The following is a 19,787-nucleotide window of genomic DNA, read 5'->3' as shown; positions in this document are numbered from 1 at the left end:
GTTTGTGTGTGTGTGTGTGTGTGTGTGTGTGTGTGTGTGTGTGTGCCCTTAGGATCAGTGAGTAAATGAAAGCCATTATTTCTCAACAGATCACAGTAAAAGCCATGGTAACAGGTTAGTGTGCTTTATCAGTGCTGTAACATCAACAGCCTCAGCATTAAACACTATTAATCAGCTGCTTTAATGAAAAGGCAAATGTCCACCGTCTTCTCTGTGCTCATAACTCACTGAGCAAGAACCCATTACAGGAGCACACAGGAGAAACATAAGGAGTATTATAGATATATAGGGAACTCTAAAGAACACTAGAGTGTTTAGAGCATTACGAATAGCGTACACAAGGACAGCTAATTTAAGAGAGATTATCTGCCTGCTAATTGATGATAATGGGAGTCCAGTGCAGCTGTTCTCACCAGCAGGCCTTGGATGATGGTATGCCGGTTCTTGCCTTCATAGTCCACCACCTCAATGTAGTCCAGGTAGGCATCGGCCCAGTACACCAGCCTGCTGACGAGATCCAGTGTGATGCCGTGGGGGAATACAATCTTACTGTCCACGAGCTTGGTTCGGTTCTGGCCATCCATGTCGCAGCGCTCCACCTTGGGGATCTGACCATAGTCTGTGAAGAATACCTTCCTGTGGAGACAAGGGGTCAGAAGTGATTGAGGACAGATGGAGGAACAGATCAAGTGAATCAGAAAATTGTTTCATTTTCAGCCCATCTGGCTTTGTTAAAATTGATTCATCGCCCTTATCCCCCTCACAGGGAGACAATAATTATCTAGTTTCAGTAGCACACAGCAAGCAAGTTTCATTGTTTTAAGGAAGATTTTAACCACAAAATTATCCTTTATTTATTTATTCCTCACCCTCTGTTATGTTGAAAATGTGAATACTTTGTTTTTCTCACATGCCTCCAAGGTAAACAAAGACTTTAAAAATGGAGAAAATTAATGAACTGGAGAAAAAGGGTGCTGCGTTTAACAACAACAAAACTACATCAAAACATTTTCAATCCATCTACAATTTTTTTTTCAAACTCAGGTGGCATAATCCAAGTCTTATTTTTCAAGTCTCCTGTACTTCCCAAACACATGCATTAATTTTCGCTAAAACTTTACTATTTAAAACACTTTCCCATCAACAGTCTCTTACACAAACAAGTGGGTCATCTGGGCAAGTGCGTGTGTTTGAACCCTGCCCAATAACATGCACCAGGAGAGTTCAAACACACACCTTCGCTGAAGGGTTTTCAATAGTGGTATCTTAGCAAAAAAGCAAATGTTTAGAAAGTACTGTGTAAATGAAGCTTGGATTCATCAGATTTTTTGATTCTTCGTTCACCTTTGAGGCACTTTTTTTTAAGACTTCAGTATAACTTGGGGTAAATAACTGATAAACAAATGGTCATTTGTGGGTGAAGTATTCCTTTAAGTCATTTTTTTTCAAGGACAATGTGGAATGTGCGCTCATAATCTTTAACTTTTGTGTTGTTAGTTGGAGAAAAATAGATGTCTGAAGTCCTCAACTTGGATTTAGTAACTTCCCTTCACCATTTTCAAGACCTAAAATGAGTTTCTCTCTGAGATGTAATCATGTGGAGGACTTTGACAAGTTTGACAAGTATTTACTTTGTGAAACATAATCTATGTCTGTATGTCAGAGCGTAATCCTTATTTAAGTTTTATTTACTTATTCAAAGCTTCAAATGACAAATTATGCCCACAGTCCCTGCAAATGTGTTAGCAAGCAACATCTTTTCTGAAAAAAGATATGTGTTTAACAAGCTGGAAAACACATTCCACACAATTTCCTTGTCAAACTGAAACCTCACAAACTCCTGTCACAGTGGAGTAAAACAACCGTTAACCAGCAGATGAAGGAAACTTGAAATTTAACGATGTTGTTTTTGTCAATTTTACTTTTTTGAAGGTGCATACAGTAAACAGTCTGTGTGGGCTTTCTGAAAAGATTTGTGGTCACTAATTTAACAGCACAACAAAGGATGATTTTTGCTGTCATATTGTTGTTCGTGCTGTTTTTCTTCCCCTCTCATCACTGCGGACCACAACAAAAGAGACCAACAAAAAATCATTTACAGTGAATCTACCTGACCTTGTTACTGGAAGAACCAATTACGTCCAAGGAAATAGCGTGGGATGAAAATGATGCACACAGCTACAGGCACATATACACCCACATTCTCACATTTGTCCTGTTAATTTCTACCAAACTCTCAGACACTCACACAAGCATGCACCACAGATACACACGCACCTTCAGGAATTTAGTTGGAAAGTCTGGTCATAAACAAAAGAGCTGTAACAAAAACATGCTTTTACTCTCCAAACCTATACAGTCAGCGTACCGCACTGCAAATGGAACATCTGCGCTCAATTACTCCAACATCCAAACTCCCATTTAGCCTTTTCCCCCATCTCAACTTGAAAGTTTAAAGTTTGGTAACAATGACAGATGACAGAAGTCTGACTCCAGTTGTTTTCATGGGGTTTTTATGAGTTTGCATGGATTGTGTTTACGCATAAGACAGATAGTAAGAGATCAAACTGACCCCATGGTGGGGTCCAAGGCGATGCCTTTAGGGTTATACAGCTCCTGGTCCAGGAGGGTGACACATGTCTGCCCATCCTTGTCACACACGAAGATCCTGTCGTCCACGTCATCCACAAAGTAGAAGTTTCCTGTGAGCCAGTCGATGGCCATCTGCTCCACATCTGGACAGAGAAAGAGTGGAGGGGTGAGAAGGGGGGGAAGATGGGACACAGGAGGTAAAAACAGTGTTTTTGGTACTCGAATGGATTCATATTGACTGGTGCAGAGCCTGAGCGTGTGATGTTGTTGTACACACTTGTAGCAGATGGGTAAGAAGGTTGACTCATGGTCATGTGATGGAAGTAAATTAGTCAGCAATACTGTGTGGCAGCTACTTCAACATCTCTCTCTACAGCACTCACACACACATTCACACACAGTCCACAATTTCAGGTTTGGACCTGAGGTAGTTTTCCTGACTGACAAATGAGACGACAGCCAACTCCAATTAGCAGGTGTCTAGGTAATGCGTCTGTCATTCAAAGTCGCTCAGACAGACAGAATATGAGACAAGCTGTTTGTTGCCTCAAGGAGTGTGATGTTGCCGTAGCTGTAGCTAAGTGACAGCAGGCGGGCGGTTGCCGCTGCATTTATTTTCCTGAGGCTCGGCTCACGGAGAACACCAGCGCCCCACCCGATGATGAAAATTAAACACCTAGGCGTGTGCACATGCCACCACACACACGCCCAATTTATGGAACATTTACAGGGGAAAAAAAATGGAATACCCCTGCTCTATCCAAACTGTCCTGAATGTGGTGCAGGACCACATAGGAAGGGTCTGAGAGTGCAGAAAAATAGTGAAAAAGAATAACACGAGACACTAATATACCCCTCTCCCTGGATCACTCATTCCCTCCTCTTCCTTCCTCTCCTCAAACAGCAGCTCAGCCACACTGAGTCTGAGCCAAGGATCAGAGAAAGAAAGCTATTGTTAAAGCTGAAGGAAAGGAAATGTGAGGATTTTAAAGGTCCAGGATAATTAATTTACTGTAGTGAATGGTGGAAAGTACATTTACTCCAGTACTGTACTTGGGTATACTTTTGAGCTACTTGTACTTATACTTTTTTATAGAATGAAAATACTTTTTCAAGTACTTTAATCCATTTCAACTTTATAGGTTAACCATACACCACTACATTTCGATGGAAAATGATGTACCCTCTACATTACAATATTCATTTGACAGCTGCAGTTACCAGTGCAAACCTAGATTAAAAAAAAAAAAAAAAAACTATATTGAGCATATAAGATGCATTGCTATACACTATATAACAGATGGCCATAGCCGGGCGCTTTTTCAGTGTGTTTTCATTTTATCCATTTTGGTCACCTAAAAAACGTCTTGTTCAGTATTTGGTTGTACTAAAAGACCCTCTAAAGAGATGGATGTTTCTGCTATGTGGTCTACATTGTGTTTGAATGGTTTTGACCTTTTTCATTAGCAAAAATTAGCATTACCATCAACCAAGTTCAACATAACCGTAAATGTATTGAGCTAACCAAGGTAGCAGTGAGCTAACCAAGGTAGCAGGAAGCTAACGTCAGGGTAAGCTCCACCCTTTCATCTAAATATTGGTCACCTTAGGCTCCAAGATCCAAGATGGTAACTGCCAAAATGCTAAACTCAAGGCTTCCAAATGGGAGTCCACAAACCAAGGAGGACTAATGGCTACTTCCATAGTAGCCAAAACAACATTTGTACACTTGAGGGCAGCGGAAAGAGGCTGCGAAGACAACACTGACATATTATCACCTTTCAAGTTGATAAGTTGTTAGCAAACAGATGTTTTCAGTTTTCACATCCAGGCAATATGGAGTAAGTCACGCCTAACAATAGCATTCGTTTGACATTCAATCAATCAATCAATTTTATTTATAAAGCCCAATATCACATATCACTTACATTGAGGTTTAGTCCTGATAAATGTAAATCTGCCAATTTATCTTTGTTCAGAGATGGTTTGGGGTGAGCTGGACCGCAGAGTGAAGGCAAAGGGGCCAACAAGTGCTAAACACCTCTGGGAACTCCTTCAAGACTGTTGGAAAACCATTTCAGGTGACTACCTCTTGAAGCTCATGGAGAGAATGCCAAGAGTGTGCAAAGCAGTAATCAGAGCAAAGGGTGGCTATTTTGAAGAAACTAGAATATAAAACATGTTTTCAGTTATTTCACCTTTTTGTTAAGTACATAACTCCACATGTGTTCATTCATAGTTTTGATGCCTTCAGTGAGAATCTACAATGTAAATAGTCATGAAAATAAAGAAAACGCATTGAATGAGAAGGTGTGTCCAAACTTTTGGCCTGTACTGTATATATATATATACATATATATATATATATATATTTGAACTAAATAGTGCAGTCAAGTATAGTAAAAATGAAAACAATGAGCTGGAAGATGCTAAAGGGCTCCATAAAGCTAAGGAGAACTTTGGTATTGGTGATAATTACATGTTGATTTGTCACTACAAGTGATCCCTTTCACACCGTAGTCATGTGGACATGTGGCACATTGTTAAGATAAAAATATTTATTATAGCAATATGTGACATTCAGAACATTAATATAACAGCACACCACTATTTTTTTTTAATGCAAACATATAGTGGAGTAATGGCGTCCTGAGCAAAGAATGAAGTCATACCTCTGTGTAGCTATATCGTAATCCAAACTTCTCGGTTTGTTGTTGTCGTAGCCTAGCCAGCCGCGTATGCATCTTTGTACATGTGAATCCCCGTGAGTTTGTCCCTCTGGCTAGCAAATCACTGATCATATGGTGGTAAGTACTGATATCAAGACGTTGTTGTTGCAGACGTTTAGCGCCCACCTCTCAGTTTCCCCATTTAACGATGTTAGCTCTGTCAGCACTGTTGCCGTCATTAGCACTGTCAATTAAGTTGGCATCATCAGCTGCTAACCACTGGCTCAGCCACCTCCATGTTGAGAACTGTGCTCAGTCTGTACCACCCCAGACTTTGAATCATAGATATGCTCTGAATGTCGTATACAGCTCCTTTAAGTTGTGTTATGAAGATAATATGAAGTCTTTTATTTGTATCTGAGAATTTGTGCTACTTTTATGTAAACAAAGCATCTGAATAATTCTTGCAGCACTGACTGAAGTACCTGTAAACACTGACCTTAACTCGAAATGAAAACTGTAAGTCTGCATGACTACAGAGAGAGTTTAAGAGTGGGGAGAAGGGCTTCACAAACCGCAAGACTTGTATTTTCACAGCTGCCCCAAGATCTGCTCTGCACACACGCCGACTCACACGTACACAAACACCTCAGATATAGGGCTAAAGTCGTGCTGCAGGAGGCCGTGGTCGTGCTGCGCTCAGTGCTAAGGGTGGAGGTCTGATATGGTATGTTTACCAGGGTGAGCAGGTCACTGTGATGATTTAGGGGAGACCAGAGGATCGATTTCTCCAACCAGAAGTGAAAAGCTTGGGTTGGGGGAAATGACAAAGCAGATTCCTCGCCATAACAGTGCAATAAACGTGTGCGTAGTGAAAGCTTACCAGCTCCGGACCAATAAATCTGACTGTAATTCCAGAGGAGCCCTCTGTGTTTAGAAAAACTGACACATTTTTCTGAAGAGCCTGGCTAGCAGAGGGAGGGAAATGGAAGTCTTTCAAATATTTTGGGTTCGAGTAAAAGTGGAAAACGGATAAAAGAAAAAATGCAGATGGACGGAGAGGAAAGGAAGAAATAGTGAGAAGAAAAGAAAGAAGACAGAGAAGAGAAGAAAGAGAGAGGGCGATATCTGATTTCCACCAGGGAAACTTGGCCATTGTGCAGCAGCATTTCTGAGGTTTATGGGAATCAGGGGCCGTATTCCCAAAGGTGCTCTTAATTTTTAACACAGAGTTCTCTGTTTAAATGCTTCCAGCTGCCTCACAACACACTGACTCACTGATTAAGCAATGGGTAAACAAAGGGGGAAAAGAGGAGATTGTGAAATATTCGAAAAGTTTACTAAAAGACCTGAAAAAATTTGTCCCCTGCTTTCTGACACCCCCACTCTCTATTTTCCTCCACCTCTGCTGAACAGAAATGGCTCCAGCAAGGACTTCTCAATCTCCTCCCATTCTCTATCCTCCTCCATGCATCATCCCCCTATCCACCCCTTTGTCTGTTCCCCAGAGGTGGGAAAACAGTCTGGATTCATTAACTGCAGCTCTGTCTGTCTCAAACTATGCTATAAAAAAACAACACAGCATAATTGAAAAAACAGAACCGGCCGCCTTCTTCGTTTTTTTCCCCTCCTTCTCTCTCTAACAACTTGTTTTCTACGTGTTTCCTCGTTCATCTCTCAGCTCCCTGTTGGTCTAAGAAAAACAACAGCCGAGTGGATGTCTAGATAATGTATTTAAAGTGTACTACAAATGGGGCAATGCTAGGCAGAGTTTTACTCCAATAACTGTATGTAGGAGTACAAGTGAGGAGCATACATCTTCACAGGCGCCAGCTGCTCGTACTACTGCGCTAACACAGGGGGGTGAATAGTGTAGTTATATCACAGGCATCACTTTAAAGGCGGCTGATATGGTTTTGATACCTCCGAATTGTCACTTTTGAACTGTGACTGAAGCTTTAACACCAACCATTCATACACTCCAACCCCCACTTCCCCTCGCCAACCTCCCAAACTCCAAAACACTCCCTCCAGCATCTGGTGAAGGCGTCACACTAGGCGTCACACTAGAAACACACAGGCAGGGGGAGAATGTACAAAAAACAACAACAAAAAAATCATGGTTCTGTGAAGATCCAGACACAAAGCAAGAGGGGAAAGGAAGTGGATACTTTGAGGAACTAAAATGTATTTCATGGTTCAAAGTTAATGCACCAAAAGGAGAGAGGAGGAATGGGAGAGAGATTTAAAGCTGAACAAAGTGTTGAATAGCGAGAAGATTTGAAAATGTGCTGACCAGCTTGCCTTTTAACAGCACATGACCTCTTAAGGAGATTTCAGGCCAGTGTCTGTGCTAAGCAGCACACTGTAGCTCACTGTGCAGGGGGGAGCAGGTACTGTAGCTCTTACAGTACCAGCAGAGAAAGGAGAGCTTAGTGACAGCTCTGAGATCAGCCCTCCTGTGCATAGTGTGGAGCATCAGCATCTACAGGACCACTGAGTGTTAAGCTTCATTTCTAGGTTTCCCATTGGGAGAGCTCTCAGCACCTATATGTTAGAAACAAATGATTAAACTGATTTTCATGTACCACGTGTATTCAAAGATTGTTTCATGTTGCAATAAGGCACTCCTCACTACAGTTTACAATAAATGATGTCTGACAAGCACAGCTCATTCAGATTATGGAATGAAAAATGATGAGGACAAATTGTGAGGAAATGCAATTTAGATATGACTCGTGCACCAAAGTACCTCAAAGTAATTTTAAACAATAAATGTTGAAAATGCAATGTGTTTGCACTGCAAGTGCTGTTTTTATAATCCAGTTTCTATCCGGATCAAGCCATGCTCTGTCAGTCGATCCACTGCTTTGGTACAGACTGAAACTTCTTAACAGCTACTGGATGGATAGCCATGAAATTTGTACAGACACTCTTGGTTCCTACAGACTTTGTTGATCAATGGACTTTTCCAGCACCACCATGAGGCTGACATATTAGTTTTTTTTGTGTGTGAAATCTCTAAGCAACTATTGAATGGATTGACACAAATTTTACTATAGACATTCATGGTCCCCTCAGGATGAAATGCAATCACTTGGTAATCCCTTATCTTTCGCACCAACATGAGGTCAAACTTGTAGATTGCCAAGTTCTTTGGTTTCTAATTAAAGGAGCTATATGTAAGAAATCTAAAGCAAATAGTCGTAAAATCCTCCTAATATGTCACAGAGACTAAGGAATAATGTTAATATAACATACTGATCTCACCGACAGCAATAGTACAACCAGAATATTCGCATTTTTAAAAAAAATTTACGGTCTGCGGTCATGTTTTTGTTTTGAATTTGTGTTCTGGCCTGTTGCGCCACCCACCGCCACCTACCAGTCACGCAGTCAGTAGAGCCTCAGCAACAGTTACAGTTACGACTGAGCTACAGCAGCACGGCAAGCAGCATTAGCAGTGTCCCGGTACATAGCATTAGCAGCTCGGACTTGCTCGAACAGTCCGCTGGAAAACCGAAGATCAAGGACACGGCAACGCAGCCCTGCCACGGCAGCCGCCTGTGGATAAACAGATCAGTCAGCATGCCGCTGTCCAGCAACCTTGAATCTGTAGGGGAGGGGGGGCAGACACGACTCGCGGCAGTATTTTGAATTTGAGTGCAGGAACCGTTTTGGCCACATTCTTACATACAGCGCCTTTAAGTATGTGTAAAACTAATGACATTCTCATCAGCCTCTGCTGTACTTTATTTGGTGCTAGTTAGCAGAGGTGGGAGTAAGTCAAACATGTGAAAGTCACAAGCAAGTCTTCTGTCTTAACCTTCAAGTCTCTCGCAAGTCCCAAGATACTATGGTGAGAGCCACACAACTCAAGTCAAGTCATTGCTCAGGTCAAGCAAGACAAGTCAAGTCATTTAAAATTCTGATAACTCAATAATCTAATACGTTAGCTAAAAAAGACATTTCTGTACCTTTCATTGTGGGTTTTGTAGTGATGGATGAAGTCAGACCAGATCCAAACTTTATTATTTTTGAATTACCCCCCTCCATCCTTGTGTGTGGGCCTCTGCTGGTGTGGCCTTGTAGTTTGCCAGCAGATTTGCACGCCCAGCACAAGAAAATTACCCAGCTGTTTTTCATAAACAAAACTTTTATCAATGTCAGTCAAGCGAGTCTCAAGTCTTGTGACTCAAGTCCCCCACCTCTGCTAATTAGCAAATGTTAGCATGCTAATATGCTTAACTAAGATGGTTTATAGTAAACATTATGCCTGCTAAAAATCAGCATGTTAGCATTGCCATCGCGTGCATGCTAGCATGCAGATGTTAGCATTTAGCTCAAGGCACCACTTTGCCTAAATAAAGACTCAACAGTGAACCTCCTTTACTACTTACTACTTTAGGCCAATGCATTTTGTATGGCACGGTGGTTCAGTGGTTAGCGTTGGTGCCTCACAGCAAAAGGTTTCCTTGGTTTGAACCTGGGGTGGGGGAGTTTGCATGTTCTCCCCGTGTCAGCGTGGGTTTTCTCCGGGTACTTCAGCTCCCACAATCCAAAGACATGCAGGTTAGGTTAATTGGTGACTCTAAATTGGCTGCAGGTGTGAATGTGTGTGAATGGTTGTCTGTCTCTATGTGTCAGCCCTGCGATAGTCTGGCGACCTGTCCAGGGTGTACCCCACCTCTCAACCAATGTCAGCTGGGATAGGCTCCAGTACTGCAGCGACCCCCAACAGGATAAGTGGTTACGGAAAATAAATCAAAATAAACTCATATATATTCTGTGTTTTTTGTTTAATGTAAGATAAAAGTAGTGGAAAAAATAAGTTCCATTTTTCATAGTCACACGGTGCTTACATCACCACTTTTGTGTGTCTGACAATGGTTGTGAGTGACTGGTATAATTAGCAATGGCAAGGAGCAGACACTGTCAAATATAGAATGAGAGTAAGTGTATGTTTCAGGACATTTGGAAGAGGAAAGTGGGACTAAGAAAAAAAAGAGTCAAAGGGAATGTAATGAAAGTAAGAGAGACGGAGAGAGTGAGAGAGAGAGAGGGAGGTGGAGGAACATCTGGACAACTCGTCTGTGGCATTCTGAGGTCATGAGTCACTCCAACCACACGCGCATCATTTCCTGTATGTTCACTCCTGCCATTGGTTACTGCTGCTGGCTCCATCCATGTTGACTGTAAGCATAAACCTGCTCCTCCTATGCTGTCACACTCACACGCCAGCAGCCTGTCCAAAAGACCAACTCTGCTGTCTGGGCAGTCTCTCCAGATTATGGGCTGGGACAGATGAGAAAAATGTGCCCTTTTGTATTGTATATTTTTACGCTGACGCTAAGCATTCAGGGTCCTCTGGGTGGTCAGAGGATGCAGATTTAGATATTCCTGACATCATTTGTCTAAGTCATCATAAATATTAAGCTTTATACTATTTATTCCATGTTTTGTGTCACATCCAGTGCCTGTCTGCCTCTGAGATATGGTTTATTCTGCAAAACAGTCACACTAGGAAACAACCAGTATTTTTTTCTCTGTCAATTTGTGTTGAAATGCCTTCAAATGGCATCTCTCTTTTTGTCATGTCACTCATACACACACTGACATGAAACCAGTAATATTGTCGTTTGAACACAGGAAGTACGATGCCCTTCAATTGCTTCCTTATTTCAGCAATACAGCTCTAATCCTTCGGCATCAGTCATGCACATCTTGTCCATGCTCCTCAGTGCAGCCAGCTCTCCATTTTATCTGTGTGTGTTCGCGCACACATGTGTATCAGGATGTCTGTGTGTGCACAAGCGCCGCAGTGTGTGTGGGTGCGTGTGTGGAGGGGAGGACAGCCGTGGAGAACCCGGCTGAAGCTGCTGGAATTTCCTGTACATTCTTCTGGTTCTTAAACTGTCGAGCCAAGATTCTCGTTAATGCTGCATGGTTTATAGTGATAATGCTTTTTATTTTAATTACTCTGATTATAATAATTAAGCACAGATACATTTTTTCCTAAATCTCCATATCAGTGTGGCACTGTTTCTAATATTTTGAGGGGGGTGTTATAATGTCTTTGTTCCTGCATGAGCCTGATTGATTAAGGGATGTACTGTATAATGTGCTAATAACAGATGTGGCTCAATACAGACTTAGAGGTGCATTAGGCTGGATCTTCCACTTATTACTGCGAGGGATACCAAAATGCCTCATGCATAATTTCCATTGTTCGGAGCTTGCCTGATATCATCTGGTTTGAAATGAACATATTTCCAAATGACAGCTACACCGCACCATATGAGCATGTGGAAGACACATCTGCCCAACTGTCATCACTCGGCCATTTTCTCTGATGGCCTGTGCTGAGAAAGTCATTTCTGTCATGTTAATGCCTTCTTTAGTCAAATGGAAAAGGGATGTGAATGGAGATGAGCTGCTGCATACTGAGTGGATGTGATCGGTCACAATGCTTGTGTGAAAGTACAAAACAGAAAGAAATAAAGCTGAGTGATATGATTCAATCTGCTACGGCATTATACCTTGAGTGTGTACAGATCAGAAGTGGAGTTAAGAGACTGTGGAGACAACTATGAAGGACAGTGCAGAGAATATAAGCATAATGACTAAGTGAGTGAGAATGTTGCTTTAATTTAAGGCAAGTCCTTTAATCAGTGTTTGCGGATAAGTCTGGCAATGCAGATAGTTATAAACCATCTGCAACCAACTTCCTTAAAGACAATACAGTGATACATTCCTGCTGGCTTTGTGTGAATATATGTGTTGTTCTATGGCTGCTTTCTCTCTGATTCAAGACAAGAAAACCAGGCCGCAACAGGGCTAGAAACTTAAAGCAAAGACGTAATAAACAGATGGGAGGGGAAGCATGTGTGGGTGCGGAGGCTTTTGACCCTCAGGTTGTCAACAGTCAGGAGCACGCACTACACATGACTGCACTCAACTCCACTCCTTTAGATCTCCAAGGGCTGTCTTTTAGTTTCATTTTAACAGAAGAAATGACTCTCTCTGAAAGTTAAGCCATGGAAAAACACAGCTGCTTTTAATGTGCTGCCACCATAGCTCTGACTCATGGGCTGTGCACGAGCACGTACGTATTGATGCACAATTCGGTTCTGGCTACATTTCAGGACATTTTTTCTCCACCTGTTTACATTCTAAAAAGTGAAGCGCATTTGAATTCACTCAGACCAACAGGTCTGGCCAAATCCCCACCTGCAAAGGATGCGAAGCAGACAAAAAATAATAAGTTAAGGTGAGGATAAGTCGAGGTCTTTAACCAAAGGTTGGGGTTGCTACTGATAGGTGGGGAAGACCTTGGAAGGCCAGAGGTGAATCAGACTTACAGTTCTGATTTGTTAGATAACTGTCACATGAGCAGACATCTGATTTCAATTGCCTTCATTTCCAGAGAACAACAGGACAGAAAACAGGACAAAAAACATCTGCCTCAATGTGCTTTTACTGTATTTACCAGGCCAATTCCTATTGAATTTGGATATGTTCTTTGAATTATGTGTGTGTGTGTGTGTGTGTGTGTGTGTGTGTGTGTGTGTGTGTCGAAACCAACTTCCAGCCAGCTTATTTAATAGTTTCAAGGTCCACCTGCTGAAGGAGCCGTGGGCGAAATGGATGTCTGCTGTGCTGCTTTTTTTTGGTCTGTATTTTCATCGTTTCTCATCTACTGTGCTATCAAGTCTGTACTATATTTTAGCCAGACCTGCATGAATAATGGAAGCATGGGATGAACTTCTCTGAGTGAAATGCGACACAAATACAATCTTCCTCCTTTGTATATGAAGCAAGGGAAAAACTGGCACTGTAGTCACACAGGATCTAACTAGGCAAACATATATCACTATCAAAAGATTCATTACGAGCGATGATTAAATTTTTATTTCAAAATACATTTTCTGAAGAGTGGATCAGGTCTGTGTTTTTCGATGCATGAAATTCCCACAGTAGCAAACAGCACTACCAAAAGTAGAAGATTCAGCTTGAAAAAATCATGAGATGTTTGACAGGTTGATGTGTAGCCACAGGTGGTACACAGTGTTTTCTTCCAGCCTTGCCACATGAGCTAATGAAATCTGCAGGGAATATTCACCTTTTGTGGCCTCCAGGTATAAAACACCCTGAAAATTTATAACACACACTCATACACATTCACATACACATACTCTGCCCTGTTGCAGTCTGAGGCAACTTTTTCTACTGTTGTATTATGTATAATGTGTGGAGAACTGAACTGTATGTACTCTAGCCTGTGCAGATCACACTGTGCTTTATAAATGTACCGGGACGAAGCTGCATGCTGCCAAGGTGTACTCACGGTGCAGGCTGAGGGAGATGTTGATGACTCTCTCCTCTGTGAAGCTCTTCAGATTGGGGATCTTGGCACATTTGAGGTGTGTGGATGCAGGGGCGTCTCCTACGTGGATCCAGCAGACAGTCTCCTGGGCATAGAGGAAGTCCATAGCTGTGGTTTGCTTAGTGCTGGTGGACAGCAGGCTGTGGACCGTGGTGCCACTCAGGGAGGTGGCTTGGATGTTCTGGGAGTTGGCGATCAGCAGGACAGGCAGACGGTCTACTGGCACTGGAACGTGACAGGAATGGTTTACAGGAGGAACATGAACAGAACATCCACACATTCAGTCTTGCTGCTGTCTGCTGGTACTTACCATTCTTGGCCTTGCATGAGCGGTTGTCTGGCTGGGGCAAGTAGCCCTCCACACAGGAGCAGGTGTAGGAGCCTTCAGTGTTGGTACAGGTCTGACTGCAGGTCCCATACAAACTACACTCATCAAAATCTGAACCACAGAAACCACAGATGGTCTTATTAGGATATGGCACATAACAAATTATAGTTCCGAAATTGGTAGGAACAGCAAACACAATAAAAACATATGCACAGATGGGGCATAAAACACTGATTTAGCTTTAAAAGCTAACAATTCTGCGTCTCCTGCTCAGTTTATTTTTGCCAGACTAAGTTAGTGATTCATTACACTGTGATGTGTTTTGCAAAATAACCATTACATCAGTGAAGTTTACAAGTGTTGTTCATCAATGCCCGTGACTCCTCTGTAATTTCAGTGACTGTTAAGTTATGAATGTTTCTAAACAGGCTGGTGTGGGAAATGCTCCACACTCCCAGGGCCCCCTGAACTACCCACTGTGTGCTCTGCACTTGATTCAGCCTCGCCAAAACCTGAGTAAACACTGGTGCAGCTTTGGACTCCAGCATTGATGTGGAGTTACCGGACAAGTCGTCTGACTCACAGGATGAAGACTTTTCAATAAGCCAGCCACTGGCAGCTTATTTCAGACAGAATTTTCCTCCCCTTGTGCTATCTGGATGAAACTGTTTTTAAAATCCCTGTCATTACATAAAACTAGTTTTGCATAGCTTGACCTAGCTCCACAAACTGTTTTAGAGCTGTGTGTGAAACAACAATAAAAACCTCTGAGCTAGCAACCTAACTTACATATTAAAACTTTTAATGCTCTATTTGGGGTTTTCTTTTGCAAATGTTTGACCTAAACAACTTCCATCCCAACGCTATTTTGCAGAAGCACCATCGCTGCATCCTGGGCTTAGCGCTGCCCAAGACAATGTAATTGGTTTAAACCAGGGGTCATTGTTGTTTTCCAGGCCAAGGACCCCTTAGCTGATAGAGGCACAGAGCAGGGACACCCTCCATATAAAATTCAGTTGTACTTGAAAATTTTCTGGATATTTTTAGGTCTTCTGTTGTTTGCCGTTGCCTTTAGCTGCTAAGTTAGCAGGAGCTGTAGCATAGCTAGGTGCATTAGCCTCAACCTCTGCACTTTTACTAGTGGTTTCTGAGGTGGATGGTATTTCAAAGTCTCTTGCTTGAAAAGTTACAAAACGATCCATTGTAGTTCACAAGAATGTCTGTATACTTGTAATAATAATACAGCTAATTGGCCAATATGTTCCAATAGTATATAACTATTAGCTAGCTAGTTCTCCTCGCAAAAAACCCAAACAAAAAAACAGGTGGTGCACAGTGATTTAACGTTAGGTAACTCACATTGCACAAGGGAATTCATGGGTTTGAAAGAATGTTTTGTACTGTATATTAACTTTTTGTTTGTTTGTTTTTACATGACCAGGTCTCTGAGGACCCCCTAGGGGTTTCTGTCCCCCTGTTAAAGACCCAGGGTTTAAAGAAATACAAACAACCCACAGCACTTTTTCCCCTAGCGTGGAATCATGATGGGTTCAGCCAGATCTTTCTCAAGCACTGGCACAGCACTAGAAGTAAGTGTGGGATATAGGTCTGACTATGCAAAACTACAGGAAAAGATAAGCACATAAGCATCTGTTTGTTGTTGTTCTCATCCTGTCATTGCCGGCTCTTTAACACTTCATCCAGGAATAAAAAACAAACATCAACTATTCTTCCCGACTTATTGATTTAACACTTGCGGCACATACTGAGGGTGGCCATTGCTTACAGGAACTCACCTTTGCATGTCTTTCCATCTGCGCTGATCTCATAACCACTCTTACAGTAACAAGCAGGCCCTCCTGGAGTCACCGCACAGCTCTCCTGACAACCCATGAGGGAGCAGTTGGATATAAACTCTGGAGGGAGACAAAGGAAGGGAGGGGGACAGAAGACAAGAGTGAGTGTCAGAATAATGTGTGTAGCAAGAAGGGGAGACGACTGACACTGTATAAAGGAGTGACTCAAGACATAAGGTGTTTATTCATGTTTCTTTCTTGTTACAGACATTGTTATCGGGCTGAAAACACTGCATCAGTGGTTCCAATAGGAGCTGGATTTGTGTATAATTCTTCAATAATCCTCTAAACATACCACTTTAAACCCACAGATTATACTGTGATCACTCATTTCATTCATCCTGCAGGGTTCTATCTGGCAGAAGACACAGAGACAGGCATGCCTGACAGGAGCAGGTGCTGCTGAAGCTGCCATTGTACAATTCCTGGGGAAAATTTACAGCTCAGTAGGGTGGTGAAGTGCGTTAATACTTGATGTGTGTCTGGCTAAATAGTTGAACTATACTCTCTGCAGCCTCCTCTTGACAATAAGGCGAATATAAATAGTAAGTGCAAAACATTCAGAGTCAGTTCAGTGAACCATCAACAAGATGTGATCTACAGCGAGTGGGATTGGATGCAGTGTGACTTTCAAAAATGAAGAGATTCTTAGATACAGTTTCTAGATCTGTCCCTGAAAACATCAGCTTCTGATTGGAAAATTCATTTGAGTCGACAAATGTGGATCATATGTGAACAATAGCTCAGTGCAAAAACAGTACAGATAGAGAATAACAAAATCAAGAGTGCTAGAATTAACTAGAAAGGTACACTCAGTAAAGTGCATGCCTTGAGCACACAGTCATACATATGCACAGAAAACATTAGGCTGATAGGCCCAGTAGCATGCAAGATTTGCCAAGACAGACAAATACACACACACACACCCGAACGCATGATCCCGGGGCTTACTTCGGGCGGAAATAATAATAACACAGCTATTCTTTGCAGAACACAGTGCTGCTATTGTGCAAACACCATTCTAATACTATAACAGTCTTAACTAAAAAATGGCAGAGATGGCAAGTTCAGAAGGCACAGAGGTGCCTGGAGCTATCAAATTATTTTATGAATAACAAATGCATCCATCGAGATCATTGACAGCAACCAGGCTCCTCATGTGTGGAGCTCCCTACCTGAGATCCTCAGGCAAACTCAGTATCCTTTTCCCTCTTCTCTATCTCATGACTGTTCTTCATTCATTCATCACTTAAACTGTGAACCAAATCTACCTTCGGGTACAAATAAAGTTACCTTACCTTACCGTATTTGTTTGAATTGCTTAAATTATTTTGTCTAGTTTTATGTCTTGTGTTTCGGATTTCATTAACTTGTATTATTTGTCTTTAGCATAAAGCACTGCATGGTACTTGGGGAAAAAAAGAATTCATGTTACCCATGTAGTTCAGGACTGTAAACTGAATGTATATGCACGATAAAATTCAATTGCCGAAATGTGTAGTTGTGGATTCAATTTACTTCTAAATCCAAAAAGCCCATTTCGGTAAATTGATTTTTCAGCTCCTAGATGTCTTCAGCTCATCTCACATGTAAAAACAATAGTAATATTTAACACTGTGGTTACTGTTGTACCAATTGTTATATCAACTGTTATTGTTGTTCCATTATGATTGTACTTGCAATTGCTTTTCACTTTTACATTTCAATCAGTAAGTAAAACAAATAAATGCTTCGGCCCTGCACTCACAATCAATGCCCCTCTGCTAACCCAGACCATCTCCAAGGCTACACACACATCAAATATAGAAGAGCACAAACACAACATGCTACAGTCACACCTTCCAGTCAGCTGACTGACGCATAATGGAATTTCTGCAGTGTTTTCAACAGTGCGCTGCACATCCTGTGAGCTATAAATCAAGACACAGTGAGTCATAGTCAAACAGACACAGTCATGTCAAACCACGCTGAGATCTATCAGTCACCAGTGATTCACTTCGCCAAGAAAACACTGGCAGACAATTCACACTAACACAACACCTCCGGAGCAAGAATTTCAAGAAACTTTTGAGATTAAAGAAACAAAAGCCCACAGTTTTGGTGCAATACTATGCTGCTGCGCATATTGTATTTCTGCACTAAATGGATTTCCTAAATCAATAATAAAGTTTATCTTGAACCCGAACAGCCCCAAACAGCTATAACTGCTGAGCAAGAAAAAGCTAAACATCACAAATCAGCATTTTTCTATTCAGTTTCCAGCTATTTTTCCCGACTGTTAAGTGTTCTGCTCTGTATGAGACTAAACACCAGATGAGTTACTCCATATAACCAGTACCCTGCTGCCAATCCTCATACAGTGGATGAATATTATAGACAAGCACACAAGTCTTCTTGCTGCACTGCAGAAGCCTGCTGGGACAACCACAGTTCAAATTACAGACATGCCCGGAATTTTCCAAAACAAGTCTGAGCACCGAACAACTGAGATGTGTTTAGAAAACCAACATGGGCAACAATGTAAACAACCAACCGTGACACATACCACAAAATATTTATTTTGAGCAAATAAAAGCTCAGTAAATTGCTCTGTTTTGGTTCAGAATGCAAACCACTCATATCAATCTGATGACCCCTGACTGGAAAACACAACCCTTTAGGAGACAAAAGATGTCAACCATAGATATTTATGCTACAGACGCAAATACACACAAAAACCCCAACCCTTTAATTGAATTCTAACCTTACAGTCATGGACCCCATGGTTGTCCCCAGAAAGCTGGTGCCCCTCCACATATGGGCAGATATTTATGGTGGATATGAAAGACACACAAACACAGGAGTCAATTCTCACTTTAAAGTCCAGCCAGTCTGAAAGTGCAGGACAATTTGATGTCCTTTTCTTCTTCACCTGCAAGATCGTCTGAGACCAGCCACCCGGACAGCTGATGCATCAATTAATTTGAACAACTGGATCATTTCTGCCCAATATGTCAGAAACCATCCCAGGGATGCTCAAGGGATGGTCTCAGATGATCTTGCAGGTGAGGACGTTGGATGTGGACGTCCTAGGCTGGTGTCCAGTTGTAAGGATGGTTGGATGTACTGCCAAATTCACCAAAATGTTATCGCAGACAGCTTATGGAGCCTGGGTTTCTAGAAGGTGGCAGTGCTGTTTGGGCTGAAAAAGCCATGTGTAAGTAAGGTAAAGGAGGTTATTGGGTTGGTGTGGGGAGCAGTGAGACCTGGCATTAGGGGTGTGTCTCTGGGACACCAGAGATCACTGTCTAGCCTCCTGGAGGTGTCGTGGGACCAACTAGACGAAACACTGGTGAAAGGAGCCTCCCACCTGATGACCCCAAAGACATGTTAGTTATCACTGCTCACTGGTCTATATAGTTAAGCCTTGCCATAATAGCTAATCATAGGGCTTAGAAGGTTATTCACTGAGTGCTGATCATTTCTCTAGAGCACAAACTTCTTGTGTTTATTTGAATGGTAATGAAATGAGCATTCACTCCATGGGCAACATTTCTGGTGGACATTCCTGTAGTCAGCATGCCAGTGGCACACTCCTTCAAAACCTGACCATCCTAAGTAAAGGTACACCTGTTTAGTAAGGATACTGTTTAATCAGCGTCTTGATATGCCATACAGCTCTCAACACATCAGTGAACAAAATTGTGCAAATGTGCTTAGAAAAAGTATCAGATCTTTTACTTCAACTCATAAAAAATGAGACAAGTGTTGCATTTATGCTTTTATTCAGCATATCAGTTATACAGCAGTAATGCCTGCTGGCTATTCTTACATTTATTTGACCTTTGTTAGGATTTGGACACAAATTAGCTTGATGGACAGTATTTGGCTCTCCATCGTCAGTCGAGTTTCTCTGCTAACCTTTTGACAGACATGACTCCCAAATAGAGGAACTCCTCAGTTCCCTTTAGACCTTC

At 41.9% G+C, this 19,787-nt stretch overlaps 1 protein-coding gene across 1 annotated transcript in view; it reads right to left on the bottom strand.

Moving 5' to 3' along the window:
* lrp1aa (low density lipoprotein receptor-related protein 1Aa) overlaps positions 1-19,787 on the bottom strand; it is a 120,690-nt gene that overhangs the window by 60,111 nt on the left and 40,792 nt on the right. Inside the window, exons 4-8 of the mRNA XM_049581894.1 lie at positions 15,772-15,891; positions 13,958-14,086; positions 13,609-13,872; positions 2,573-2,735; positions 414-636 (exon numbers count right to left, since the gene is read on the bottom strand). Of these exons, the coding sequence (XP_049437851.1) occupies positions 414-636; positions 2,573-2,735; positions 13,609-13,872; positions 13,958-14,086; positions 15,772-15,891 (899 nt within the window). The remainder of the gene's footprint in view (positions 1-413; positions 637-2,572; positions 2,736-13,608; positions 13,873-13,957; positions 14,087-15,771; positions 15,892-19,787) is intronic.

This window comes from Epinephelus fuscoguttatus, linkage group LG1, assembly GCF_011397635.1.
Source record: "Epinephelus fuscoguttatus linkage group LG1, E.fuscoguttatus.final_Chr_v1".
Taxonomy (NCBI): domain Eukaryota; kingdom Metazoa; phylum Chordata; class Actinopteri; order Perciformes; family Serranidae; genus Epinephelus; species Epinephelus fuscoguttatus.
The sequence above is the reverse complement of the archived record's forward strand: the minus strand, read 5'-3'. Positions and strand labels throughout refer to the sequence as shown.